Raw genomic sequence first — 26,883 nt, 5'->3', positions numbered from 1 at the left:
GACTGAATAGTTATGAACCATGTGTGACTGAATAGTTGGATGGCCTATACAATTGGGTACAGTAGTACAACAGGTAGAAATATTCACACATTCAAACAGGCAAAAGTTACCTCCAAGAAACTGGTCTGACTGTGAGAAAACATAACAAACTGTCCAAAGAGAAAAATGCTCATTTTTCTCTAGTACATAATAATAATAGCTAACATTTATGTGGCACGCTGCAAAGAAATTCACTGGTATTACATCATTTTATTCTCGTAATATTGAGAAGTAGGTGTTATTACTATCTCCAGTTTACTGGTTACTGGAAAACTGAAGCAGATAGAGGTTAAGTGACTTGCCCAGGGTCACAGAGCTAGTGAGTTGGATTTGAACTCAGGTCTTCCTGACTCCAAGTCCAGTGCTCTATCTGCTGTACCACATAGCAAAATAAGAGTTCTGGATGGAGAATCTCTCTAGTGGAGTCCTGGATAAAGCTCCTCTCAGTAAGGCTCCTCTCTCTTGACTTATTCCCCCAACCTGTACTTACACTCACAGTTTAAGGTCCCCAGAGGGTATGCCAACTACATATTCTATGGAATAACCAGGGATAACCCTTTAAGGTCTGTGTTTTAGTACTTTACTTTCAAGCCTCTGCCAGTGTGTTTCCCATATGATTAGTCATCAAAAAATTCAATTACCTTCTAGAAAATGGTATTTCCAGGGTAAGATAGCAAGGACAGTTGGTATAAAGCACCCCCCACAAACCAAGGACACACTCTTCCCTTGTATACACAGGGTCCTAGGAAATAAAGAGCTTAAATTGAGAGTACTATTGTATTGAGGCATGAGTGTAAAGAATCTATGTGAAGAACAGTTAACTCATGGTTACAGGAGGTCCCTTCTTGGGTCTAATAGCAGGCATGCTTCTCTGGTGCAGAAATCTCTTTCTATATCCATCAGCGTCCCTGTTTATCGTCACTGTGTCCCCTGGGTTCATTGTCTGCTACTGGTTAATCTCCAATGACATGGTCAGTGGAGGATAGGAGGAAAGAAAACTATGCCATGCCTAAACCAAACCATGCCTAATAACAGAAAGAGAGAGAGGATGGGGGCAGGAGAGAGAGATTCCCACTCAGTAACCCAGCTGAAATCCTTAAATCATTTCTTCCACTATTTAAAGCCCCCATGGGTGTGGTTAATTCTGGGGGGCTAGGCAATCATTCTGTTCCCTTCTTGACCCAATTAGAGTTCACACTTGATAAAAGAATTGGAGGGTATACGAAATATTCTTTATTTTTTTAAGCTTAATCATATGTATTATTTAATTGAGATTTGACAATTGCACTTGTCAAACCCCCTCCTTTACATGTATATTCAGTTTTCCCTTACATAGAAAGCCCTTTAAAAAGCCTATTGATGCTCTGGGATGGACGACAGGAGGTTATCAAAAAGAATGGCTGCTAGAATTAGTTGTCCATTCACCAGTAGGGGATTTAGAGACCAGTGATGATTAACAAACAGGTGAAAAATGAAAGCCCCAAGGCCAAAGGCAAAGAACTCTGGGACTAGGTCTGAGAAGCAACTCAGGCCCCTGGAAACGAATGAAAGAAGTAAGGTCTAAGGTCTGGACTGGTCTCATCCACCTACCAGTTATTGAATGACTTAGAGCAAATGCCTTAACCTTTCTGGACCTCAACTCCTCATCTGGAAAAGACTGGAAACCTGTGGTATTGTCATCCATCCATCTGTCGTGGTCTCTGTCTGTCTGTCTCTGTGTCTGTGTCCATATGTCTCTCTCTTACCCCTCAGCCACCCTGTCTCTATTCCCACTATTCCCGTTCCCTCTTTCATATTTCCAATATCTTCCTTTCATTTTTATACTGATTCCTCACTAAAGCAGGTCATACAGAAGAGATTCTTTTCCTTATACCTTCCCCCCAAAAGGCAGATCTGCAACTTCCCAAGGTGTTTGACATCCCTGTCTTTCCACGGAGTTGTCTTTGAGTTTACCCTAAGTCCTTCTAACTGCAGTCTACAGATGAACACTCAAAAGAGCAATGCATTTGGGTACCTGGTAAGAGCAGTTTGGTATATTTCTCAGGTCACAGAGGTACTCTCATGCTATTATTATTTTATTTCTCCAGTAAGAGGGCCCTGCTCAGACCAGCTTCATTTCATTAATATTTCCTAGTGATGAAGTTAGTAAGAATTTAAAATTCAATCCGATTAAGAAAGCTATAATGAACAAGAAGTGGCACATTAATTCATTAGCAGCAAATTACACTAAATTATCTGGCAAATAAGGCCAAACTTCCATTCACTTGCCAGGTTTTCAGAAATCTTTCCCCTCTGGCATCCCCCCAGAAGCATCATCTGAGCTCTGAAGTTATTTTTCAGGAGAGGACATGACAAGACAGAAAGCATGAAACAGAGGCAAATCATTTCATAAGAGACAAAGCTGCAGCTCTATGTCTAGATGCCTAGAGCCGAGAGGAAACTCAGAGACCCTGTGGTCCACTCGCCCCCATTTGGGGTGGAAACTGAGGTCCTCAACTCCAAAAGGAGGTGAAGTGGAGGCAGCTAGGTGGCACAGTAGATAAAGCACCAGCCCCAAATTCAGGAGGACCTGAGTTAAAATCCAGCCTCAGACACTTGACACCAGCTGTGTGACCCTGGGCAAGTCACTTGACCCTCATTGACCCACCAAAAAAAAAAAAAAAAAAGAGGTGAAGTGATTTTCCCAAGGTCACATGTATTAAGTATCAGAGGCAAGATTTGAACCTAGTACCTCTGACTCCTAAGTCAGTACTCTTTTTTTGTGGGGCAATGGGGGTTAAGTGACTTGCCCAGGGTCACACAGCTAGTGTCAAGTGTCTGAGGCTGGATTTAAACTCAGGTCCTCCTGACTTCGGGGCTGGTGCTCTATCCACTGGGCCACCTAGCTGCCCCATCCATCACCTATTACTTGCATTTCAATTCATTAAGTAACTCCTAGGAATCAGGTACTGTGCTGTGTGCTAGGAATACAAAGGAAAAAACAAAACAATCGAATCATTCCTTAAGAAGCTTGCTTTCCACTGAGAGAAAAGAACAGTACAAAAAACAAGGAAAATTGAGGTTGGTGTTGGGAGGATTATGTGATCCCTTATGGAGTAGATGTGAGAGAACGAGTGCACAAATACACTGGGGCGGGGTAGCTGTGAACTAGTCCTTCTAGAAAGCAGTGGCAAACTATGAGCAAAGAATCATCAGGCAGCTCATACTCTTCAATTCAGTGATGCCAAAGAGGACTAAAAATAGGAGAGGGGCAGCTAGGTGGCGAAGTGGATAAAGCACCGGCCCTGGATTCAGGAGGAATCCTGAGTTTAAATCTGATCTCAGACACTTGACACTTACTAGCTGTGTGACCCTTGGCAAGTCACTTAACCCTCATTGCCCGGGAAAAAAAAATAGGAGGGCACAGTCTGTACCAAAAGGGGCAGAGGATAGAGCACCAGACCTGGAGGCAGGAAGACCTGAGTTCAAATGTGACCTCAGACACTTATTAGCTGTGACCCTGGGCAAGTCACCCAACTCTGTTTGCCTCAGTTTCCTCATCTGTAAAATGAGCTGGAAAAGGAAATGGCAAACCACTCTAGTATCTTTGCCAAGAAAATCCCAAATGAGGTCATGAAGATTCAGACATGATTGAAACTACTGAATATACCAAAATAATCCTAGCAGCACTTTTTTTGGTAGCAAAAAAAAACCAAAACAACTGGAACAAAGCAAGAATGTTCAGCAATTGGGGAAAGACTGAATAAGTGTGAGATATAAATATGATGTAATTTTATGGTACTCTAGGACATAATCTGAAGGATTCAGAAAAAAAACTTAGGAAGACATGTATAAAATGGTGCAGAATAAAGAAAATGGAACCAAGAAAACAACCAACATAATGACTACAATGGTGTAAATGAAAATAGCCGTAAATGACCCCAGACTCAGATGATTGTGAGAGCGGAGAACATTATAGATATTCCTCTTCTTGTGGGTAGGTGATTAGGAATACAAAAGGTAGCATATGCTGTCAGTCTTAGTGGCTTTGTGGGTCAGTTACATTGGATTGTTTTTCCTTATTACAAGAGAGGGTTCGATGTGGGGTGGTAGACTGGGAAATAATTAACATAGTAGGCACTTATGACATGAGTATAATGGAAGATTACTTGGCTGTAAGAAATGATGTATGAGATGAACACAGAGAAGTCTGGAAAGATCTACAGGAACTGATGCAAAGTAAAGTAAGCAAAGCTAAGAAAATAATATAGACAATGACTACATCAATGTATGGGGAAAGAACAACCACCCCCCCAAATAATCGAAAGGGAATGTTACAAAATTATAAAAATTAAGCAGTACTCAGAGAGATGAGAAGACATAACTAATCTACAAAGGCAGGAGGAGGATAGGTGTTCCACATTGCATGTGTGTTTGGGCTTTTTTGAGATATCAATCCATTTTACTGATGTTTTTTTCTTTAAAAAAAAATACTATTTGTTATATTGAATGACTCAGAGGAGAAGGGGGGATACTTAGGAAAACTGATGATGTAAGAAACAGTAAAAATATTTTTAAAACATAAAAGGAGGCTGTTAGATCATCAAATACTAAATGGATCTATGAGCTCATCAATGTGGCTATTCCTTCCAATGAGGTAAATTATCCCCACACACACACACCCATCTACCCTTTAAGACTTATCCACATCCTCCCATTAGGTCACCTCTGGTACTCTTCATCACTTTCTCCTCACACTAGAAGGATATCACTAGAGTATGTGAGCCATCCACTAGTTCCCTCTAATTCTCTGCATGTAACCAGTCTATAATCTTTTTGATCATACGTTTCTCTGCTGACATCCTTTCATCTGGTTCTTATTTATTATGTGTTGAAGCCTACAATATCCCTCTCCATTGCCCTCTGAGTCATACTCATTTTTCATTCTTGAGAAGCAATCATATTCCATCACTGGTAGTCATATAAGAACACAATAGAATATTGGTATCTAAGATAGTTCAAATAATATCAAAGTGTTTTCAGTGTGTTCATTACTTTTGCTGAATTTTTTGTAGTCCTCTTTTTAAAAATTGTTTATTATAAAGAATGGCTCTCTGAGTGGAAGAAGGATACAGGGTGGGTATAGATGATATAAAAACAAAAGGTAACAATAAAAATCTCTTTTTTAAAACGATATATCTTCTCTTCTGGAATAATTTGGGGGTCATCAGTGGAGATGTGCTATTTCCCAAGGGCAGGCTAACTCACTCTTCTCACATTTAGTTGTGGGACCAATGCATTATCTCTTTGCAACATCTGTCCAAGATATATGGACTAATGGATGGTTCTATTGTCTATCTAACCGTATTCCATAATCTGAAGGAAAAAAGGCATTCTTCATCCACTGGGTTTTTCTGGTGATGGTTAGAGCAGTCTCTTGAGTGGTTATGCATCTCTTCAAGGAGACAGAAGTGTTTCTGCTTGGTGCAAGCAGTGTGGTGTCACACATAAATGGGAACATCTTTCCAACATCTGGAAGACCTTCCCATCAACCAGGGAATACCTTAGCAACTTGAAGTCTGCACCATATCTGCTCTATCACAGTGGAGAGCACCTTTGTCAATGAAATGTCCCTATTTGTATGCCTCTCCTGATATCACTGATTAGCAGATCATTAAACAAGGTTATCTCTATTGTTGTGCCTTTTAATAAATCAACCAATTTGAATGTATTAATGAGATACACTGTTAGAAGAGTCTTTAAGGTGGTATTTTGCTCTGTCAAATCAAATCCTTTTTTAAAAAATAATCAAACAATAAGCACAGTGGGGTTTTATATTCTCTACATCTTTCAGTCATCTGCGTGATGGTAATGATGTAGTCTACTGTGGAACAGAGTTTGTGTAAGCTTCCCTGTTCTCTACTGATACCCTTATCAAAATGCCCTCAATCTATGTGTAGATTATTCTCATAAAAATTTTATATAAAAGTGACAGCAGGTATACAGCAAGTTGTTGATTTTCTCCCTGTTGCCTTTTTTCAGGATTAATAAGGACTAAAGTTTTTTTTTTCCCTTTGCCTTTGTTATCTCTCTCTCCTTGAGACACCTCATGAATTGCTCCCTCACCATCCTCACAATTGTGTTGCCTCCAGCATGGATCTTATCCATGTATACTTGATCTAGCTGTTTTTTCCCCAGTCTTTATTCTTTTTAGTATGATTTTTGCCTCTCCTATAAATACACACAGGCCTGTGATGATAGAGTCCAACTTTGAGAGTTGAAAGTGGAGAAAAAGGGAGCAACTAGGTGGTGCAGTGGATAAAGGACCAGCCCTGGATTCAGGAGGACCTGAGTTCAAATTCGGCCTCAGACACTTGACACTTGCTAGCTTGTGTGGCTTTAGGCAAGTCACTTAACCCTCATTGCCCCACCAAAAAAAAAAAAGTGGGGACAAGTTTGTTATTAAAAAAAAACCTTTGCGGTTCTTTTCAGCCATGAAAGCCTGGGTTCAAATCCTGCTTCAAAACCTTATTAGCTGTATAATCTTGGTCAAGGCACTTAACCTTTCTGAGCCTTAGTTCTTTTATCTGTAAAATGGAGATTATAGTAGTATAGAGGTATCATGAGGATCAAAGGACTGAGGACTGAACCTCTTGTTTCATCCTCTCCTGGATGAGGGTATTCCCTCTACCAAGGCAAAACAGTACCTGTTCTAAAATGGGAGAACTTGTCTTAGAGCAGGGGTGTCAAACTCAATAGACATATGGGTCACATTATACCACACATTAAGGATCCCTGCCTGCCACATATTGGCTTAGAAAACCACATATTCTGTTCTATTGTATTTTTATTTTGTAAAAAATTTCCATAAATAATAGTTATGATGATTGATTATAATGGCAAAACATATGGTACCTACTTTGCTGGGCTTTTATGAAGAAAATTATCTGTCAAGCTTAAGGTACTATATACAGGTTATAATGAACAGGATACTATCAGAAAAACCTGGAAAGACCTACATGAACTGAAGGAGAGTGAAATGTACTGTATACAAAATAACAGCAATAGTGGGGGATGATCTGCTGGGAAGCATGTGGGTTTTTTTGTGTTTTTTTTTTGCAGGGCAATGGAGGTTAAGTGACTTGCCCAGGGTCACACAGCCAGTAAGTGTAAATGTCTGAGGCCGGATTTGAACTCAGGAACTCCTGAATCCAGGGCCGGTGCTTTATCCACTGCGCCACCTAGCTGCCCTCAGCATGTGGTTATTTTAAGCAAGACAATGATCCACTATAACCCTGAAGGACTTATGAAGATTGCAGCCTATCTGCAGAGAAAGAATTGATAGTATCTTAAAACAGATGAAGACACATTTTTAATTTTTTTTTCTTTTCCTCTTTGACAATTCCTTAATCTGAAGTTTGGGGGTTTTTGACTTTGCTCTCACAATTAGCTAATATGGGAATTTTTCCATGACTACTCATGTATAACTTATTTTGAATTGTTCAGTTCTTATGGGTAGGGGGTGGTAATGGAGGGGGAAAGAGAAATTGGAACACAAAGTTTTTTAAAAATTGATGTTAAAATTTTGTTTTTACATATATTTTGGGAAAAAAATTCTATTCAAATAAAAAAAAAACAATTTCCAATTACTTTTTTTTTTGGTGAGGCAATTGGGGTTAAGTGACTTGCCCAGGGTCATACAGCTAGTAAGTGTCAAGTGTCTAAGGTCGGATTTGAACTCAGGTCCTCCTGACTCCAGGGCCGGTGTTCTATCCACTGCACCACCTAGCTGCCCATCCAATTACCTTTTAATTTGGTTGAGGCAGCACCAAGGAGTGTTTTGGGTTACAATACCAAAGTGGTCAGAATGTTTAATACCTCTCCCCTAAGGTACTAAGCGGTTAAATAATCCATCCAGAGTCACATGGCCACTGTGTGTCAGAGACTAAACTTCAGCCCAGGTCTTCCTTTCAGACCAGCTCTCTGATCTAGTCCCCAAAGAGCTCCTGAAGCCCTGTTCTAATCAAGCAGCCATACTGTGTCCTCCTGAATGCTCAGAATGCTTCCCCATCCCCTTTCCATCACCAGATTCCTGGCGGAGGGAGCTCTGGGGTCCCCATTTCATAAATAAGGAACTAAGCTTAAGGCCATGTTCATCAGGGACAGTACAGACACACAAGGAAGGTGGAAGGACAAAAGCCCTGGAGAACCTAAAACTCTTAAGCAAGCAAAGGAGGTCAGCCAGCCCCGTGAAAACCCATCATGTCCCACCCTGATCTACATAAGCTTCCCCATCACTGGTGCTGACTAGATAATGCCACTTCAGGTATACCCACAGATTAATGAACCAAAGTCTCCTAGATTTTTGTTGTTTTTTTTACACAAGCTGTTTTATGTCTTCCCCAAGCACAGGATTTGTCATTTAGTCCTAATTCTATTTGATCCATATATCTAATCCTAGTCTCTTTCCTGAGTTCTAGTGCTGTTATCACCAACTAGCTAGTAGACATTTTAAACCAGACATCCTATCAAACTCGAGTCAAACTCAACTCATCTTCCTCCCCAATGCACTCCTCTTCTAAACTGCTCTATTTCTGTCAAGAGCACCCCCATCCGATCTCTAATCACTCAGGTTCGCCAACTAGGAGACCTCCTTGACTCTTTATTCTCCCTCCCCCCACATATCCAAGGGGTTTATAAATCCCATTGATTCTACCTCCATGACAGCTCCCATATCCATCCCCTTCTCTCTATCATTCCATCATTGCCCTAGCTCAGGCCCTCCTGATCCCTCACTTGTAGCATGACTACAGCCTCCTAATTGTTTTGTGTGGTTGTGGTCTCCCCCTCACATGCTCCAGTCACTTGATCATCCACACAGCTATGACAGTGACATTCCTAAAGCAGAGGTCTGATCTTGTCACTCAGTAGCTTCCTCCTAAGATCTCTAGGATACAAACTCTTCTAGCATTTAAAACCCTTCACAACCTGGTTCCAACTTACCTTTCCAGCGTTTTTCTACATTGCTCCCTTTCATTCACTCTTTGGTGCAGCCAAACTGGTTTTCTTGTAGTTCCTCACACGTGATGCTCCATCTCCCATTTCTGTACCTTTGCACTGGCTGTCCCTCATGTTTGGAGTGCCCTCCCTCCTCAGCTCCACCACTTAGAACCTCTTGTTTCCTTCAGTCAACTGATACACAACCTGTTTCATGAAAACTTTCTGATTTCCCCAAATGCTAGTGCCTCCCCCTCCTCCAAATTATCTTGTATCTATTTAGTATATACCTATATTTATACATGTCGATGACAGATGTAAGCTACATCCCTTCAAGGGCAGGAAATCTGTCACTTTTATCTTTGTATACATGTTGTTGTTCAGTCATTTTTAATGTCTGACTCTTTGTGACCCCATTTGGGGTTTTCTAGGCAAAGATACCAGGATGGTTTTCCATTTCTTCTCTGGCTTATTTTACAGATGAAGAAACTGAGGCAAACAGGGTTAAGTGACTTGCCCAGGGTCACACAGCTACTAAGTGTCTGAAGCCAGATTTGAACTCAGGAAGAGAAGTCTTCCTGACTCTGGGTCCTTCACTCTATGCCCTATGGTGCCACCTAGCTGCCCTGTGAATATATATTAATAATTGCTTATTGATAGCTTCAGTCCACCCCTATAGCCTGTGAACATAATTTTGCATCTCAACATTCTCTAGATGAAACTCACTGTGCAACCAAGCAATTTACTTTCTTTCCTTTGGGTCTCAGTTTCCTCAGCTGTCAACTTGCTTCTTGGTTCTCCTTTCGAGCTTCATGTCATCAGCCGATCTGGCAAACATGTCATAGATACCGTCATTCCTGAAAATGCCACACATCACTACCAACTCTCTGATTCTGTACATCTGTATTTTTTTTTGGCAAGGCAATTGGGATTAAGTGACTTGCCCAGGGTCACACAGCTAGTAAGTGTCAAGTGTCTGAAGCTGGATTTTAACTCAGGTCCTCCTGAATCCAGAGCCGGTGTTTTATCTACTGCACCACCTAGCTGCCCCTGCACATCTGTATTTTTAATGCTTCTTTCATCAGCCTGACTTTCAGGGCTATCCAGAATCAAGAACCCATTTTGCTTCCTCAGCTTCAGTTCCCTCTACTCCCCTCTACTTATCCTCCGTCCCAGTCCTTCTCCCAGAAGACAAATGCCTCTTTCTGAGGACCATCATCACAAAAGAGATATTTAGAGCTGGAATGTACCTTACAGATAATATAACCCAAACCCCTCTTTTTACAAGGGAGAACCTAGTAGGTTCAGAGAGGCAAGATAATTTGGCCAAGGAGTAGAATCAAGATTTGAACCCTAGTCCTCCCATTTTAAATGCAGGTCTTTCTTTTTTTTTTTTAACTACATCATCAAAAAGTCATGGATTTAGAAACTAGAAGGGTCCCAAAAGTCAATCTAGACTAATGCTCCCATTTTGACTGAGGACCAGAGAGGATCAATGAATTTCCCATGGTCACAGAGGTAGGACAATAGGATGGGTGATAATTGTCAGAGAGGAAGTTCAATTTCAGGACCTTGAACTGCATCTGCTCTACTATGGTGCTTTGACCTAATTACCTGAACAATAGAGACAATAACACTGATAATGAGGGCAGCAACTCACCTATCAATTAGACTCTAAGGGGGTCATGGAGAACGTTCTTCATAACAATGCTATGAGGTTAGTGGTACAAACATTAGCCCCAATTTACAGATTAGGGAACAGATGACAGCCCCAGAGTCACCCAGGTAGAAAGCATCAGAGCCAGGACTCAGAGGTCCATATTCCAGGTCCTGGGGCCCCTTCCTCTTACTACATACCCTTCTCAACAACTACCTATCCCAGATCCTAGCCTCCACCATGCTTTACTTATCTAAGAAATAGATAGGGGGGCAGCTAGGTGGTGCAGTGGAAAAGGCACTGGTCCTGGATTCGGGAGGACCTGAGTTCAAATCCTGCCTCAGACACTTGACACCTACTAGCTGTGTGACCCTGGGCAAGTCACTTAACCCTCATTGCCCCACCAAAAAAAAAGGAATATACACCTAGTTCCTCCCCCTCAAAAAAGGAGAACTAGATAGGGGAGGGAAGAGTAAGTGTTATAAAACAACATGATGGTATGATAGAAAGAATGCTGGAGAATTTGTGTTAGAACCCTGCATCTGCTACTGATTGACTTATTTGAGAAAATCACTTTTTTTCTCTCATGGCCTTGATTTCCTGATCTGGATGGTGAGAAGGGAGGGGAGGACATCAGATGGCATTTAGATGATATCTAAAGGTATACTCTAGCTCTAGGATTTGGACAAAGCTCTAGACTCTGGACTGGGTTTAAATGTAGGTTCTGCCACTTAGTATCTGTGTGACTTTGGACAAGTCACTTACATTCTCTGAACCTCAGGGTCTTCATCTATAAAATGAAGAAGTTAAATTAGACGACTCATTAAAATCCCTTCCAGGTCTAAATCTATTATAATCCCATGATTCTAAGTCACTGTCTCTCGGGGTCTCAGTTTCCTCATCTGTAAAATTAAAGGATAACTTCTTAAGTACCCTCCCAGGTGTAAAGCAGTGACTCTATGAGCCAGTTCTGGGTATCTAGGAAACTAAGGATGCGACTGCAGGAGCATCCAAGCCTCCTCTTCCAGAGGATGGCCTCCATCTGGTGGTCAGAGGTGGGAACTGCACTGGCTCATCCAGCTCTTCTGTGCCCTTGACTCAGAGCCCCGCTGATGCATGAAGTTTGCCTTCCACCATCCCTCCTCCGTCCCAGAGCAGGCCAAGGAGGTAGATGCCTCAAGCTAAGAATGCAGGAGTGTGCAACAAAGCGCCCTCGCTCATATATAAGCACCCTCGTGTATTTATGTACATATTTTCATGGTTGGAGAGCCTGTTCTCTGTGGCCTGTGGGTACTTTGTTGGCGAGGGGGATTTGTGGCAGGGAGAGTTCAAAGTCTCCGGTGAACACCCGGGGCAGAAGCCATACTTTCCAGACCCTGCCTTGGGCACAGAAAGGCTGCATCCCAGCCCTGCCACCTACAGCATCTCTCCAGAGAAGACTGGCTCTCAATGCCCAGAGGCCTTTGTTCAGTGCCATTCTGCCTTCCTGCTGGGGCACTCGGTACTCAGAGCACTCTCTTCCCTGTGGAGCAGCAAGGCTGGAAAGTGAAGATCGATTGGCAAAGGAGGGACAGCTGGATACAGTGAATAGAGCACCAGACCTAGAATCCAGAAGTTCTGAATTCAAACCCAGCTTTAGGCACTTAATAGCTGTGTGACCTCAGGCAATTCTCTTTGCCTCCATTTGTCTCAGTTCCTCATTTGTTTAAAAAAAAATGGGAACACATTGGAGAAGGAAATAGCAAACCACTCCAGTATATCTGCCAAGAAACACCCCCCCCAACAAAGTTTTTCTTTTGGGGGGGGGGCAGCTAGGTGACTCAGTGGATAGAGCATGAGGCTTGGATTCAGGAAGACTTATCTTCATGAGTTCAAATCTGGCCTCAGACACTTATTAGCTGTGTGACCCTGGACAAGTCACTTTACCTGTTTGCCACAGTTTCCTCATCTGTAAAATGAGCTGGAGAAGGAAACGGCAAACCACTCCAGTGTCTTTGCCAAGATAACGCAGACACTCCTGAGCAGAAGGGTCGAGGAGATATCATCGAGGACACAGCTCTTGTCATTAGCTTCGTGTCACAAGTCATCCTCTCCCAAACCCATTAGGTTTTCAGGGCTCAGGACTTCTGGTAGCTTTCGGCACAGCCCAATACAATCCTTTTCCTAGATATACATAGAATATTGGAGGGCATGAATACAGATAAAGCAAGAGCCATGAAGATAGCCCAACTCCCCAAGAGGCCCGCTGCTCCGCCTCATTTGGCTCTGCTGCTCTCCTTCCTATTAGAGGTCAATAAACAATTACTAAGCACCTACTCTGTATGGGCACTGGGCTAAATACATGCCTGCCGTCCCTCAGCCAGGGGAGGAAATGATCTGAGGAGGTGTGAGATGATTCCTTCTTGCAGGACGATGAGTTTCTGGAGATCATGAAGTCCAAGAAAGCAGGCAAGTGGGAAATGATGAGGTAGATACCCTGGAGTGGCTGCTGCCTTCCTGTTCCCACAGCTCCAGTGCCCTGCCTCCCTGATTAGGTTAACAGATAATGGTGATGTTCTACTCTCTCTTTAAAAAAACAAAATGAGACACATAAAGGTCAGCACAGGAAAGGAGGATTTACAGTGGCTCTCACAGGCAAGCACCTTGCATCAGCCTTTGTTTGATTGCAAGCTAGAGAGATGGGGCTGATCTATTTAAATGAAGCTCTAATTTAGCACAGAGGAAATTTAAGGGAGTCACATCTTAATTGGGTCCACCAAATATACATTTGTGTAACAGCTAGGGAGCTCCTCCTCAGATTCCTGGAGTCCGGAATGTCAGAAAGGCTCTGGGGTGGGGGTGGGGAGGACAGAAGATGATGCAAAACAGCAGAACTTGTCCCCCATTCCTCAGTAAATCACCCTTCCCCCTTCCCCCGCCCCAACTCCAGATTCCAGGAGAACTTGTAGGAAGGGTCCCTCTATCTTGCCTCTTCCCCTGAGCCAGACACCTGAGTGGTAAATTACATTAATGAGGTTTCATGGCCCTTTTTGCAAATGGTACCAAAGCCTAATGCCTATCATAGATCAAGTCCTGCAAATGAAATAACCCCGTGTCCTCTCTTTAATATGGATTTGATACCTGCAGGCTTTAGCTGATCTCACTCTGAGAAATATTTGTCTATTAAAATGCACAAGCTGGAATCTTGCCCAGGAAGGGTACCTAAACATAATGATTTCCTGGTGATCCTGTTACCGGACGTCCACTCCATCCTGGGGGCCAGCTTCTCAAAGGCTGCACAATCCCCAACACACACCAAGCTTACACACACGCACATACACACGCATACACACACACATATGCATGCACACACACATACCAGCTTACACATGCACACACACGGGTGCAAACACATGCATACTCGCATGCCTGCTTACATATTCCCAACACATACATGTAATAACTGTTGCTTACCCCCAACACATACCACTGCTGTACAGATAGATACCTCTAACACAATACACCCACTGAATACTCCAAATACCAGATAACTGCTGCATGTTCCAAACACAAATGTATACAGTTTCTGTGTTCTCTGATACTCAACTATGTATCACATGCATATATACACACATAGAGACACACTCGCCTGCTATATATCAAAATCCTCTACTGTGTCCTCACACACACACACACACACGGTTACTGTGGACCTTCTATACAATACATAACTATGCTGTTTGTTTTGTCATTTTTCAGTCATGCTCCACTCTTTGTAACCCCATTTGGGGTTTTCCGGGCAAAGATACTGGAGTGGTTTGCCATTTCCCTCTCCAGCTCATTTTATAGATGAGGAAACTGAGGCAAACAGGGTAAAGTGACTTGCCCAGGGTCACACAGCTAGGAAGTGCCAGATTTGAACTCAGATCTTCTTGATTCCAGGCCCAATACTCTAAACACTAGGACACCTAGCTGCCCCAGGTGCCCCTTAACTGCTATATACATACATACATACACACACACACACACACATGTATATACAACTACTATTCATCCCTACACAAATACTCATGCATATGACTGATGTGTAAACTCCCACATACAATCTCTTTGTACCCCCACCCATATACATATCTATTGGGTACCCCCCATTCTTACCCAGCTTCTTCCTACATACACATACAAGGGATGGGTGCCACCCACACATAAACCATCATGTACTTCCACTTAAATATCCAACTTCTGGGTACGTCTAACATATGTACAATTTCTTTGTACCCTCTCCAAGCATACATACCCATCTGCTACGTATACCCCACCCCTTGCAGCTGGGTACCCCAGGACACATACACAATGGCTATCTACCCTTAACCTTAAAGCACTCCAGTAATGTCGGTTATTCTTATTACATCCATCATATATACATGACTGCTGGGGACCCCACCCACCACACACAACTGCTGGATATACCACCTTTTCCTTCTCTCTGGAAATCAGTATATTTGCCATTTCCCGTCTTGCCAATCATGATATCAGCAACTACATACATAAGTTCCCCAAATCCCCTGGAATAGTGTCCATCCAGCTTTGCTGACTTTAACTCACTGAGAGCAGCAAGGTATATCTTTCCATCCACTCACTTGCCTTGAAGTTTATTTCCCTGCTTGCCACCTTTGGTTTCACTTTCCCAGTCTCGAGGTCCATGCTCCTTAGCAGCAAAAATAAACAAAAGAGGAAAAAAGTAGCCCCGTCCTCCCTATATCCACCCTGATCGGTGGTTCTGTCCCTTCTCTGATTGTCCTCTTGCCCCCAACCTAGCTCTTAAAAAGCCCTTTTTTGTAGTTCTCACCATTCATCACAAATCATCGCTTATTGTGGAGCATTAGCTCTTCTGGTGCCACACCACTCTGTTGTCACAATCCTCAGTTCCCTGCCTTTATGGCTGTCTCTTATCAAGGTGGCATGGGTACAGTGGAAATCCTACTGACCCTGAAGTAAGAACTGGATTTGAACCCAAGCTCCAACAATTCACTGTGCAACCATGGGCCACTTAACCAACCTGAGCCTGATGACTTGAACCCATTAAAGACATCCTTGGAACATTCTTTCCATCTTGTCCCTCAGATTTGGCTAGGATTACTTATTAATCATTTGAGTGTCTTCCCTCATAAGAGACTGATAATAATAGGTACATTACCTACCTCACAGGGTCCATTTACATTGGTCCCTCAATCATTTCCCCATTTTCTTTCTTGTCAGAATGATTTGTGCTTGTGCCATCAGAATTTCATTCTTGAGAGCTTCCTCTCTGTTCCTCTTGAGCTGTCTTCCCCACAGAACCTTGGGTCCGGGATCCTACTGTTCCTTTCTCCGAAGTCTGAAATCCATTCTTTCCAAGTCTAGGACACACGTTAAACCAGGCCCGGCATTGTCCCTTTATCTATTGCAGAGTTTAAGCTAAGCTCTGCCCCAAGGTTCTCATCAGATCTACATGGTCAACCAATTCTTTTCCTTCTCATCAGAATCAGGCCAAGAACTTGAGATTCTCCACATCCCTTGTAACCTCCAAAGAATGGGATTCTCTGGAAAGCAAGTCAAAAATTTCTCGGGGGCTGTTTTTAAGGCAGGGAGAGAAGCCCAGCAGCTCTCTGGATGGTTGAGGTCTTCAGTCACTACCTTACTTACCTGCCTTTATACCAACTCTGTGATCCATATTAGAACATATTGCCCATTTCTTCCTTCTGACAGGGCATTCTATAATATACTTCCCACCATGACATCACCTCTACTTCTGCTTCTCTTTACTAAGCACTTATTCTTTATCATGCCCTATGCTAGGCACTGGGAATAAAGACAAAAATAGAAGTTCTTGCCTTCACAGGACCTTACAGTCTATTGGAGGAAACAACATGTATACATAGAAATACAAAATCCAAAACTGAGGCCGGAGAGTTGACTTGTCCAAGGTCACATTGTTGAATTAGCCCTTGAACCCTGTTCCTGATTCCCAGCCTTGCTTGCCTTCCTAGGGAAGGAGCCTCCCAAGAGTGACATCAGTGGAAGGTTAGAACTCATTATCTCTCTTCCTCCCCACCTTTCCTCCATTCCATTTTCCTTCCAGTCACTCAGATTCACAACATTGAAGAAATCCTTAATTCTCCCCTCTCCCTTCACCCTCAGCTGCCTACTTCCCTCTTCTCTCTCTCTTTTCTTTTTGTTTTGTTTTGCGGGGCAATGAGGGTTAAGTGACTTGCCCAGGGTCACACAGCTAGTAAGTGTCAAGTGTCTGAGGCCGGATTTGAACTAAGGTCCTCCTGAACCCAGGGCCGGTACTTTATACACTGCACCACCTAGCTGCCCTCTACTTCCCTCTTCTCTTGAATCTGCCCCCCTTCTCTATATACTTCAGGCCCCCAGCTCCTCACAGCTGGACTGTCAAGTCAACAAGGGTTTATTAGGCACTTACTATGTGCCAGTCATTGTGCTAAGCCCCTTATCTGAAGGGGCTCACAATTTAATGAGGGAGAGACAGGGAACACACAAACAACTATGTACAAACAAGATACAGACCAGATAAATTGGAAATGATTAATAGAGGGGAAAGAACTAGCAATATGGGAGATTGGAAAAAGCTCCTTGCAGAAGGTAAGATTTTAGCTGGGACTGAAAGTTGGGGAAGCCAGCAGGGAGAGATAGGGAGAGAGAGAATTCCACGCTTGGGGGTAGAGTTGTGGGGAGTGGGGCAGGCAATGAAAACATAAGGAGTCAGGGGCAGCTAGATGGTACAGTGGTTAAAGCACCAGCCCTGGATTCAGGAGTACCTGAGGTCAAATCCAGCCTCAGACACTTGACACTTACTAGCTGTGTGACCCTGGGCAAGTCACTTAACCCCCATTGCCTGCCAAACCCCCCCAAAAAACAAACAAACAAACAAAAAACATAAGGAGTCAGAAGATGCAGCAGCAACATCTTTGGATAATTGCAAATCTATTCATCGAACTACTCTCCCCTCTCCATTCCATCCTCCAAATAATTGCCAAAATTCTCTTCTTAAAGCTCAGATCTGATCATGTCATTCCCCCACTCAAGAATCTTCAGTGGCATCCCATTCTCTCCAGGCAAAAATGCAAAGAGCTCGGGTGAGCATTTAAAAGCCATTTTCAGTCTGGCTTCTGGCTTCAAGTCTACCTTTCCAGGCTTATTTCTACAATTTCCCTTCTTGCACTTGATGTTTCAGCCAAATTGGCCTCTTTGCAGTTCCCTAAAATCAACATTCCATCTCACCTTGGCATCTTCACAGTTCTCGTGCCCAAAATATCCTTCCTTCTCACTCCTAATCTCTCAGAATCCTGAACTTCCTTCAAAGGTCAGCCCTGCTGTCTCCTACAAGAATCCTTTTCTGATCCTTCTCATTATCGCTGCTGCCTCCCAGTTTAAACGAGCATGTCTGTACTTACTGTGTCTGCATGGTAACCCCCAATCACATGTAAGTTCCTTGAGGGAAGGAATGGTTGTGTTTTGGTTTTTTATTTTGTCTTTGCAACTTCAGTGCCTTGTGCAGAGTATGCTCTTATTACCTGGGTTGGACTGGATCAAGGTTGCCTGCAAACAGTTCATAATTAAGGATATCTTTGAAGTTTGAACATCTGGAGTGAGTTCCCTCCCATGTCTGAGCCTGCACTCTTGACCTGTGGTCAGCAATGGACTTCAGCTATCCTGATTCCCAAAGCAAAGTTGTAGTATTCTTTTTTCTTTCTTTCTTTCTTTTTTTTTTTTTTTTGCAGGCAACAGGGTTTAAGTGACTTGCCCAGGGTCACACAGTTAGTAAGTGTCAAGTGTCTGAGGCTGGATTTGAACTCAGGTACTCCTGAATCCAGGGCTGGTACTTAACCACTGCGCCATCTAGCTGCCCCAAATTGTAGTATTCTTAATCTGGGAGCCGCAGCCCAAGAAGAGATTTCAAGGGGGTCATGAATTTGGATGAGAAAAGAAATTTCATCCCTACTTTGACTCTAAAATCTAGGGTTTCCTTCAATTATTTAAAAATGTGATTCTGAGAAGGGGTCTCTAGGTTTCACCAGATTGTCAACAGGGTACACAACACACAGAAAAACGTCAAGAACTTCTGCTATAAGGAGACAGACCCTCATAGCAAACCTGGCTCCCCGGCCAATCCCTACCCCAACCACACGTCAGACAGTCTTTCAACAAAACACAAAGCATTTATTTTTCCTACAAAACATGACCAAGGTACAAACTGTCCCAGATTCCAGCATTTAAATTAGAAAAACCCCTGCCTCCCCTAGTCTGGGGTAGGCCTATGCAGAGGTCCCTCCTGCCCAGCTGGAGAAAAGACCAGACCATTGCAGCCACCCATGGGCAGAAGGGAAAACCTTGGAGGAAAGAGGGCTGGGAGGCTGAGGCCAGAGAGTGATGCCTCCTGTTCATGGCTGTTTCTCCAGGAAGCAACCCCCCCATGCCCCATGCACCCCACCCCAGCACCATTGGAGGCAGTGTCTGCCCCCACCCTACCCCCATTGTACATAAGGCTAAGGAGGAAAAGAGTCAGACCAGCCACACTCTCTTCAAATGCCTGAGCTGCAAGGGTTTGGGTTTCTGAAATTGACTTTCCTGGGCTTCCCTGATTGGCAGGAGGAGTAAGGCACTGACCTTCAGCTCCCAGGAAGGAAGGATGGAATGAATCACAGCTGATGTCACTGCCTGAAATCTGTACCAGAGGCGTGGCTTTGAGTTGCTGCTCAAGGGGTATGCAGAGTGCACGACTGACACCTGCTGCCCAAGATTGGCACTGCCACCTTGGAAGAGGGTTTGGATCCTGACTGAAGGTTCCCCCGAGGCACCTGGGAGAGACTGGGATGGCACCATGCCCGACCCACACCACCACTCCTAAATGTGGCCTCCAAAGTGGGGGGAGGAGGGCAAGGGTGGGGGCAGCTAGAGAGGAGTATGGAGTCTAAGAAAACATCAGAGCATTGGGTCCAGAAGTCGTGGGGTACACGGATTAGCCAGGGTAGAAGGAAGGGAGTCCCAAGGATGCCCTCTGGGAGAGGAGATGGTTGTTCCAAGCTGTGAGGGTAGAGGTACTGATTCATCATGTGTCCTCACCAACCCAACATTCAAGAGTTACTGCCTTGCCCACCCCTCGTGCTCCTGGAGAAACCGCGTGACCAGCACACGGCTCCCCACGTGGGGGAGGGAGGACTACTAGAACAGACAGCGGACATACAGAAGCAAGCCCTCACTTAAGGCTGTGGGGATGCCTTCTATCTGGATGGGCACATGTGGCATGTCTGTGTGGCATGTGCTCCTTCCTTTAGCTTCCACATACATGCATGTCCATGTGTGCTCTTCATGTGTGTGCTTCTCATGCATTACCAGTGGGGGTGCCAGTGAGTGATGAGGCTGAGGCTGTGTGCGCACTTTGTACGTACATTAGTGTGTCATGTGTGCATGCACACGCGTGATCACGTGTGGGTGGTGTGTGCTTCCATGAGGCATGTACATGCACGTGTGGAGGCAACACTAAGAGGAAAAGGCTATGGGAGCATCGTCCACATCTGGAGGGCAGGGGAGGGACAAATCAAGGCTGAAGTGAGAAAAGCGAGGCAACAGGGAAGTCAGTGTATCCTTTGGAGAAACAGTACAGTCGAATGGTCTGCACGTCGTGTGACCCTGGACGTCTCAGAGCCTCAGTAACCTCATCTCTAAAATGGGGATGATTTTTGCACAACCTCCCTGCCCCGTGGGCAGGAAAGGACTTTGTAAACCTTAAAACACTTATAGGAGTGGGAGCTATTATTATCGTGTCCACCAGAGAAATAAGGCAGCAGGGTTGACTGTCTATTGGACCCATCCGGTAAACGAGGCAGCAGGGTAGCGTATTCGAGATGTGTGAGCCCAGGGGCCCCTCCTCCAGCTTCATGTAGCATGAGAGGCGGAGCAGGTGTCCATGGCTGGGGAAGCTCAGGAGCTGGGTCTGACGTCCCCCCACACACATCGTCCATCCTTCCAGCTCAGGCTATTTCTTGCCCTTCATCTGCTCAGGGGAGAGAGAACAACAAACAAAAAGGGGGCTGTCGATAAATGGGGCTTCACTGTGAACTTTCAGAGGTGAAAGTAGCGTGGCCTCTATAGGGTCTGTGTCCTGCGCATGCTTGAGGTGCTTCAGGGCCCCACGGTGCTTTGTAGGAGGAGTTTTATGGGCGGGGGAGACGGGGAAGAGCGCAAAGGCTCCTGAAGTGAGTGTCAGCTAACACAGGGCGGAATCCTAGCTCTAGCACTAGCAATGACCGCGGGTCTCAGCTCCCTCATCTGCGAAATGGGAAAATACCTGAACGACCTGCCTCAACATTGTAAAATAGTTTATAAACGTGAGGCGTTGCTCCTGATTGGCTGAGGGGGTGCTGACACGGACTATAAACCAAACAATGGGTTAAATCTGCTGAACTAGCAGGGCGTGGTGAAACCCAGAGGTCAATAAGGATCCCATTGTAGGACCAGCCAACATGATGATCTACACCTCCCCCCCACACACACACATATACACATATACACACATGCACACATACACACACATATACACGCATACACACATACACATATACACACATACACACATGCACACACACACACTCAGCAACTTCACAGCCAAATTATCTGCCTTCAAATCTTAGAGCCACAAAATTTGGATGCTGGATTTGGAATCAGGAGGCCTGGCTTCTAACCCTGACTCTGCCCCTTCCTGGCCATGACCTTGGACCCTCTTGGAGCCTGTCTTGTTGCCTGTAAGACGGAGGAAATAACACCAACACTTCCTTTCTCACAGAGCTCCTATCAGGGCCAAATAAAATCCTCCACAGAAGTTGGCCATTGGGTCATTTTTCCATGTTCTGACTTTCACATTCCTTGTGGCCATATGATAAACTTGACTACTTTATTGTGAGTGAAGACACTCTCATCCCCGGAACCCCCTCCTCCTTAAAACCTCAAGATGCAGGTCTGAAATGGAAGAGAGTGATGAGGATCTGATGGAACAAAGCAACATGTCAGGAAAGATCAGATGACTGGGGCAGGGGCAGGGGAGAGGACGATTTGAGCTAAGGACTAGACAGGGTTTGTCCAGTAAGCCGGCAAAGTGCCAGACCAGTGGAGTGGGCCTGGGGACTGGCTGGGTGCCCCAAACTGCTGGGCTCCCAGCTCACCATGGGGAGCGCTTCACATTTCCCTTGTACCAACTGCACAGCCAAGGACGATCCTATCAAAGGCTGGTTCACTCTGGGCACGGTGACAGAATGAAGGAGCTAAAGAGGACTAACCGACAAAGGGACCCCCCCCCTCCCAGGGCACTGGCCCAACGATTCTCCACTCGCTGATAGAGCTTGGTCTAATTATCATCATATCAGGTGAGCTCCTGTGCTTCTCGCTCTAGCCCCAGCTAGCTGATTAGGAATCCCGAGAGGAGAGGCCAGTCAGAACCGTAGCCCACGCATGGCTGACAAGGCAGGGGGTGAGTGGGGGTCACCCGAGGTTTTTTCTGACTCTACAGTTTTACCTCAGGCCCATAGACAGGAGATACAAACAGGACTAGAGAAGAAGCAGGAGTAGAGAACAGTGGGGAGAATGGGGTTTGGAAGATCATAGGATCATAGATTTAGGGACCTCGGAGGTGATCTATGCTCAACCCTCTCCATTTCTTTCTTTCTTTCTTTCTTTCTTTCTTTCTTTCTTTCTTTCTTTCTTTGTTTCTTTCTTTCTTTCGGGGGGGGGTGTGAAGCAATTGGGGTTAAGTGACTTGCCCAGGGTCACACAGCTACTAAGTGTCAAATGTCTGAAGTCACATTTGAACTCAGGTCCTCCTGAACCCAGGGCCCGTGCTTTATCCACTGCGCCACCTAGCTGCCCCTCAACCCTCTCTTTTACGAATGATTAAACCAAAGCCGGGAAGGCCTCTGACTCCAAACCCAGCATCCTTTCATGTTATCCTCCTATTTTTCCCCTCCTGTCCGACTCCTAGAAAGAACAATCTATGTTCAGCGCTTCCTACGTGTATCTCCCCCACCCTGCCCCAACCCCCCAGTATGCCCAGAATCCATGTTTCTCCCATAGCTCCCAAGTCTCATGATCTGTTACCATTTCAGGGGAACCTCGGCCAGAGAGAAGCCCTCCCCTGATTCCAAATCCCTTCCGACTTTACCTTCTGTATTGTCTGTATTTTTCAGAGGCTGCAGGGCTGCAGAAAGAGAATCATCAAACAGTCAGAGCAGGAGACCTCAGAGATTTTCTAGCCCAGTTTCCTATTTTATTAATAACAAATCACCTTTCTATAACACTTCGGGGTTCCCAGGGGCGTTTCTTCACACCCACCCCGTTGAGGTTGGTAGTGTAAGTGTTTTATGCCTATCTTGCAGATGAGGGAACTGAGGCTCAGTGAGACTGGCTGATTTGCCCTTGGCCACACAGCTAATAATTATAAGAATCTTGATTCAGAGTAATTCTCCTGACCCCAGGCCCAGTGTCCTATCCACGGGAACGTTCTGCCTCTTCCGTATCCCTCTGCTTACAGATGGGGAAACTGAGGTTTAAGAAAGGGACATGGAGGAGAAGGTTGGAGGAGGGAGGCAGGCAGGGATTAGAGGCTGGGGCCTTATGCAGGAGGAGATGGGGCAAGGGGGAAAGATACAGGCAAAGATACAGATACAGGCAAAAACCGGAGGCCCAGAGAGGTAACATTCGGACAAGTTAGTGGCAGGCCTGAGATTTGAACTCGTGTCTTCTGAAGGGATAGGAAAGAGACAGGGAGAGCAGTCCCATCCCTAACTATCCGCATACCTTTGGATGTAGCACCTAGCTGCTGCGAGGCTGCCTCATCATGCAGAGGACAGGGATCCTCGCCCCCGTGCTCCCTAGCTCACAAAGATGCCCCTTCTGGGGCATGAAGGGTACACAGTGCTGGCCATATACAACATGAGTCTGGAGTCGCTGGTGGATGTCAGCGATCTAATCTCTCCCTCTGAACCTCAGGCCCCTGGATGGCTGAGAACTGGCTAGCTGGAAGATGAGCTGGCTTGCCTGCATCCCCCTCCTTTCAGCATCCCTTCTCCCTCCCTCCCTCCGGAGCCTCCCCCGACATCTTCCTGAGCAACATGAAAAACGAGGCCTCCTCCCCCGTGAACGGGGCTGTCTTTGCAGCCGCCACACCCTGGCGCTAAGGGCCTGAGAAAATTAATGGGTCTCATTTGCAGCAGTCCTGGGAAATCAATCTTCCCTGTCCCATCTTTGGGATGGAGCGGGAGGGAACGTTAGCCATCGGGGGGGGGGGGGGGGGGGGGGCTGCGGCTGTTCCCCGGCTTCCAATGAGTCAAGAAACATAAGCCTGAGACAACGAGCCTTTTGGTCCCCTTGAAGGAGCCGGGGGCAAGGTCACTGGCTGGCTCCTCCCAGGAGCCACCAGGGGAGCTAAGCTGTTCAGGCTGTCGGGAGAGGAGCTGCTGAGCAGGGCCGGGCCCTCTCAACTCAATTAAATAAATAGTCCTCCTCTGTCCCAAGGCATGGCAGAGTGAATTAAGAGCTGGCCTTGGAGACAAGAAGAGCTGAGTTCAAGTGCTGTCTTCTGTACATGCCAGCGATGTAACAGAACTTCTCCGGGAGCTGGGCAGCTCTCAAAGATTCTGGGAGTTTCCTCACTTGAGAGGTCCCCCTACTAATGAAATCACAGGTCCAGTCCCTGACCCTATGTCCCAAGCCCCTCACTATATGCTAGATGGTGCAGTGGATAGAGCGCTGAGCCTGAAGTCAGGAAGACCGGAGTTCAAATCTGGATTCAGACACTCATTAACCGTGTGACTCTGGACAAGTCGACTGACACCCCTTTGTCTCAGTTTCCTCATCTGTGAAATGGGGATGATAATAGCATCTACCTCCTAGGGTTGTTGTGAGGATCCAATGAGATGATAATTGTAAAGTGCTTAGCATAGTGCCTGGCACATAGTTGGTGCTCTACCCACCAATATAGTAGGTGCTATGGCCACTGTTATTAGGGATAGAGACAAAAAAGAGACAGGCCTTGCCCTCAAGGAGCTTAAATTCCACTGGGAAAATTAACCTGAACTCAGAAAAATAAACAGAAGGTAAATCGGAGAGAGACCCCCAACAATTGGAGGGATCGTAGCTGCAGAGCAACTGACAGACCACCTGGGCCAGCCCTCTTTGTGTTACACGTGTTCAGGACCACAGAGGTGAAGGGACTTGGCCAAGGTCATACAGCTAAGAGGTGGGATCTGAACCTGGGTTCCCTGACTGCAAAGTCAGAGTTTCTTTGCACTGGGCCACACCTGCCCTGGAAGGCAGCACCTGAAATGAGTCTTGATGGAAGATGAGGATCCGGGGACCATAGACCTGGAGAGGGGAGGGACCTTTGGGGCCACGGAGACGGACCCCTCTCTTTACAGAAGAGGAAACTGAGGAATGTAGCAGTTACATCATTTGTGCAGAGCTATTCAGCTAATGAGGGCCCGGGGCAGGGTGTGAACTCGGATTTTCCTGTCCTTAAGTCCGGCCCCTGAGTCCTTACACCACACACCACATGGCCTCTCCTAAGAGGTGAAAGGAGTGAAGGCATGCATGCACGGTGGACAGTTGGTGCAAAGGCACAAAGGCTGGAGACTGCAGGTAGACTGGGGAGGAGAGAGTAGGCCTGGAAGGCCGTGTTCAGGATGCTGAGCAATGGGAATACATCTGGAAATCCTGGTTGGAGGCAAACGGAGGAAGACTTGGAAAACCAGGTTGCACGATTTGCATTTTCCCTAGATGGGGTTCAGGGGTCACATCATGTCAGAGCGAAGGCCCTCAATCTTCTCCTGGTCCACAGGAGACCACAACAAATCAGCCCCATCCAGCTCTATTGTAAGCCTGCCATGCCCTTCCCTTCACTCCCCTAAAAGTGAAATGAGTCCTACAGCAATCTGTCTACCAGCCACACTCTGCCTCCCACCCCCCACCCCAAACCTAGCTTGTATAAAACCTGCAAGAAGCAGTTCTTAGATTCAAGGGGGCACGGGTTCAAAGCTTCTCTGTGTCACTCGTTAGATAATCTCTCTTCAAAAAGGGCTAAGAAAAATCCCTATAGTATTGACTCCACTCCCCCAAGGCTGCTGTGAGGAGCCAGTGAGATCATGTATGGAAGGGCTTTACAGACTTTGAAAACATCCCAGAAATGTCAGAATTAACAGCATCATTACTATTTTTCGTTTCATTCTCCATATTTTGTTCCTTTTAATGAGATCTCACTTTATCCTCAAGACAGGGAAGCGGCAGGAGAGGTATTCTGTGCCTGTTTTAAACAATGTAAAAAACTGGGACACAGATGTCAAGTGACCCGCTCAAGGTCATTCACAGGACAAAAGGCCAGGTTTCTGGACTCCTCGACTAGGACACGAAACTGCGCTACCAGGTGCATAAACAGAATCTTAGGGCTGGAAGGCGCATCCTATCCCACCCTGTCATTTTACAACTGAGAAAATTAAAGCTGTCCTACAGCCAATGAGTGTTGGAGGTTGAATCTGAACTCAGGTCTTCCTGACTTTGGGGGCTCAGAGCTCTATCAACTGTGTCACCAGTGAGATTCAAATCACTGGCTCGTAGTCTAGAGGTGAAAAGGAAATCAATTAGTATTGATTAGTTTGGTTTATTTTTAGTTTGATTATAGGATTAAACTCAGATTTGCCACCCCAAAGCATAGGTATATCTCATAGTCCAGTAGGCACACTAATGTCTGAGAATCACTGCTTATCAGATTAAGGATACATCTGACGGGTCCAGGGGGCACAGAAGTGGGCATTTCGATCAGCCAGACTCCTCTGAACACGGGGCGGGGAGGGGGGTGCCTCAAACCAACACAGGAAACGCCTTTTCCTCAATACTTGTATCATGTGTTGTTCCTCCCCTCTGAACCTCTCAGGAAGAACAAGCATCTAGATTAGACCTACCTGTCTTGGATCCTTCTCCATCCCCATCCTGGTCCTCAGCCCCTGAAAAACAAAGGGGGTCAGAGAGCTTTCTCATCCTCGGTCCCTCCCAGAGTGCTGAACGTCTCCACCAGGGCTTGCAGCAAAAATATTTGGGGTGGGGTGGGGTGGTCAAATCTACAAGTCAGCTATGACAGAGACTGGAGTTCTGAGTGATTCTCGTCCTTGTTACCAGTGTCCAGAATCCCA

The 26,883-nt window shown here is 45.4% G+C and overlaps 1 protein-coding gene across 4 annotated transcripts in view; it reads right to left on the bottom strand.

Annotated features, from left to right (window-relative positions):
* Nucleotides 1-19,159: 19,159 nt before the first annotated feature.
* CD276 (CD276 molecule) overlaps nt 19,160-26,883 on the bottom strand; it is an 81,724-nt gene continuing 74,000 nt past the window's right edge. For 2 of the 4 annotated variants that reach the window (XM_043989922.1, XM_043989923.1), the window contains 3 exons: nt 26,656-26,697; nt 22,866-22,901; nt 19,162-20,708 (listed from right to left, as the gene is read on the bottom strand). In XM_043989922.1, the coding sequence (XP_043845857.1) occupies nt 20,686-20,708; nt 22,866-22,901; nt 26,656-26,697 (101 nt within the window). In that variant the 3' untranslated portion in view covers nt 19,162-20,685. Of the gene's footprint in view, nt 20,709-22,865; nt 22,902-26,655; nt 26,698-26,883 lie in introns of all 4 variants that reach the window. The other 2 variants (XM_043989924.1, XM_043989921.1) reach the window with 2 other exon arrangements.

The sequence above is a fragment of the Dromiciops gliroides genome, chromosome 2 (assembly GCF_019393635.1).
Source record: "Dromiciops gliroides isolate mDroGli1 chromosome 2, mDroGli1.pri, whole genome shotgun sequence".
Lineage (NCBI taxonomy): Eukaryota > Metazoa > Chordata > Mammalia > Microbiotheria > Microbiotheriidae > Dromiciops > Dromiciops gliroides.
This window is presented reverse-complemented; position numbering and strand designations above follow the sequence as displayed.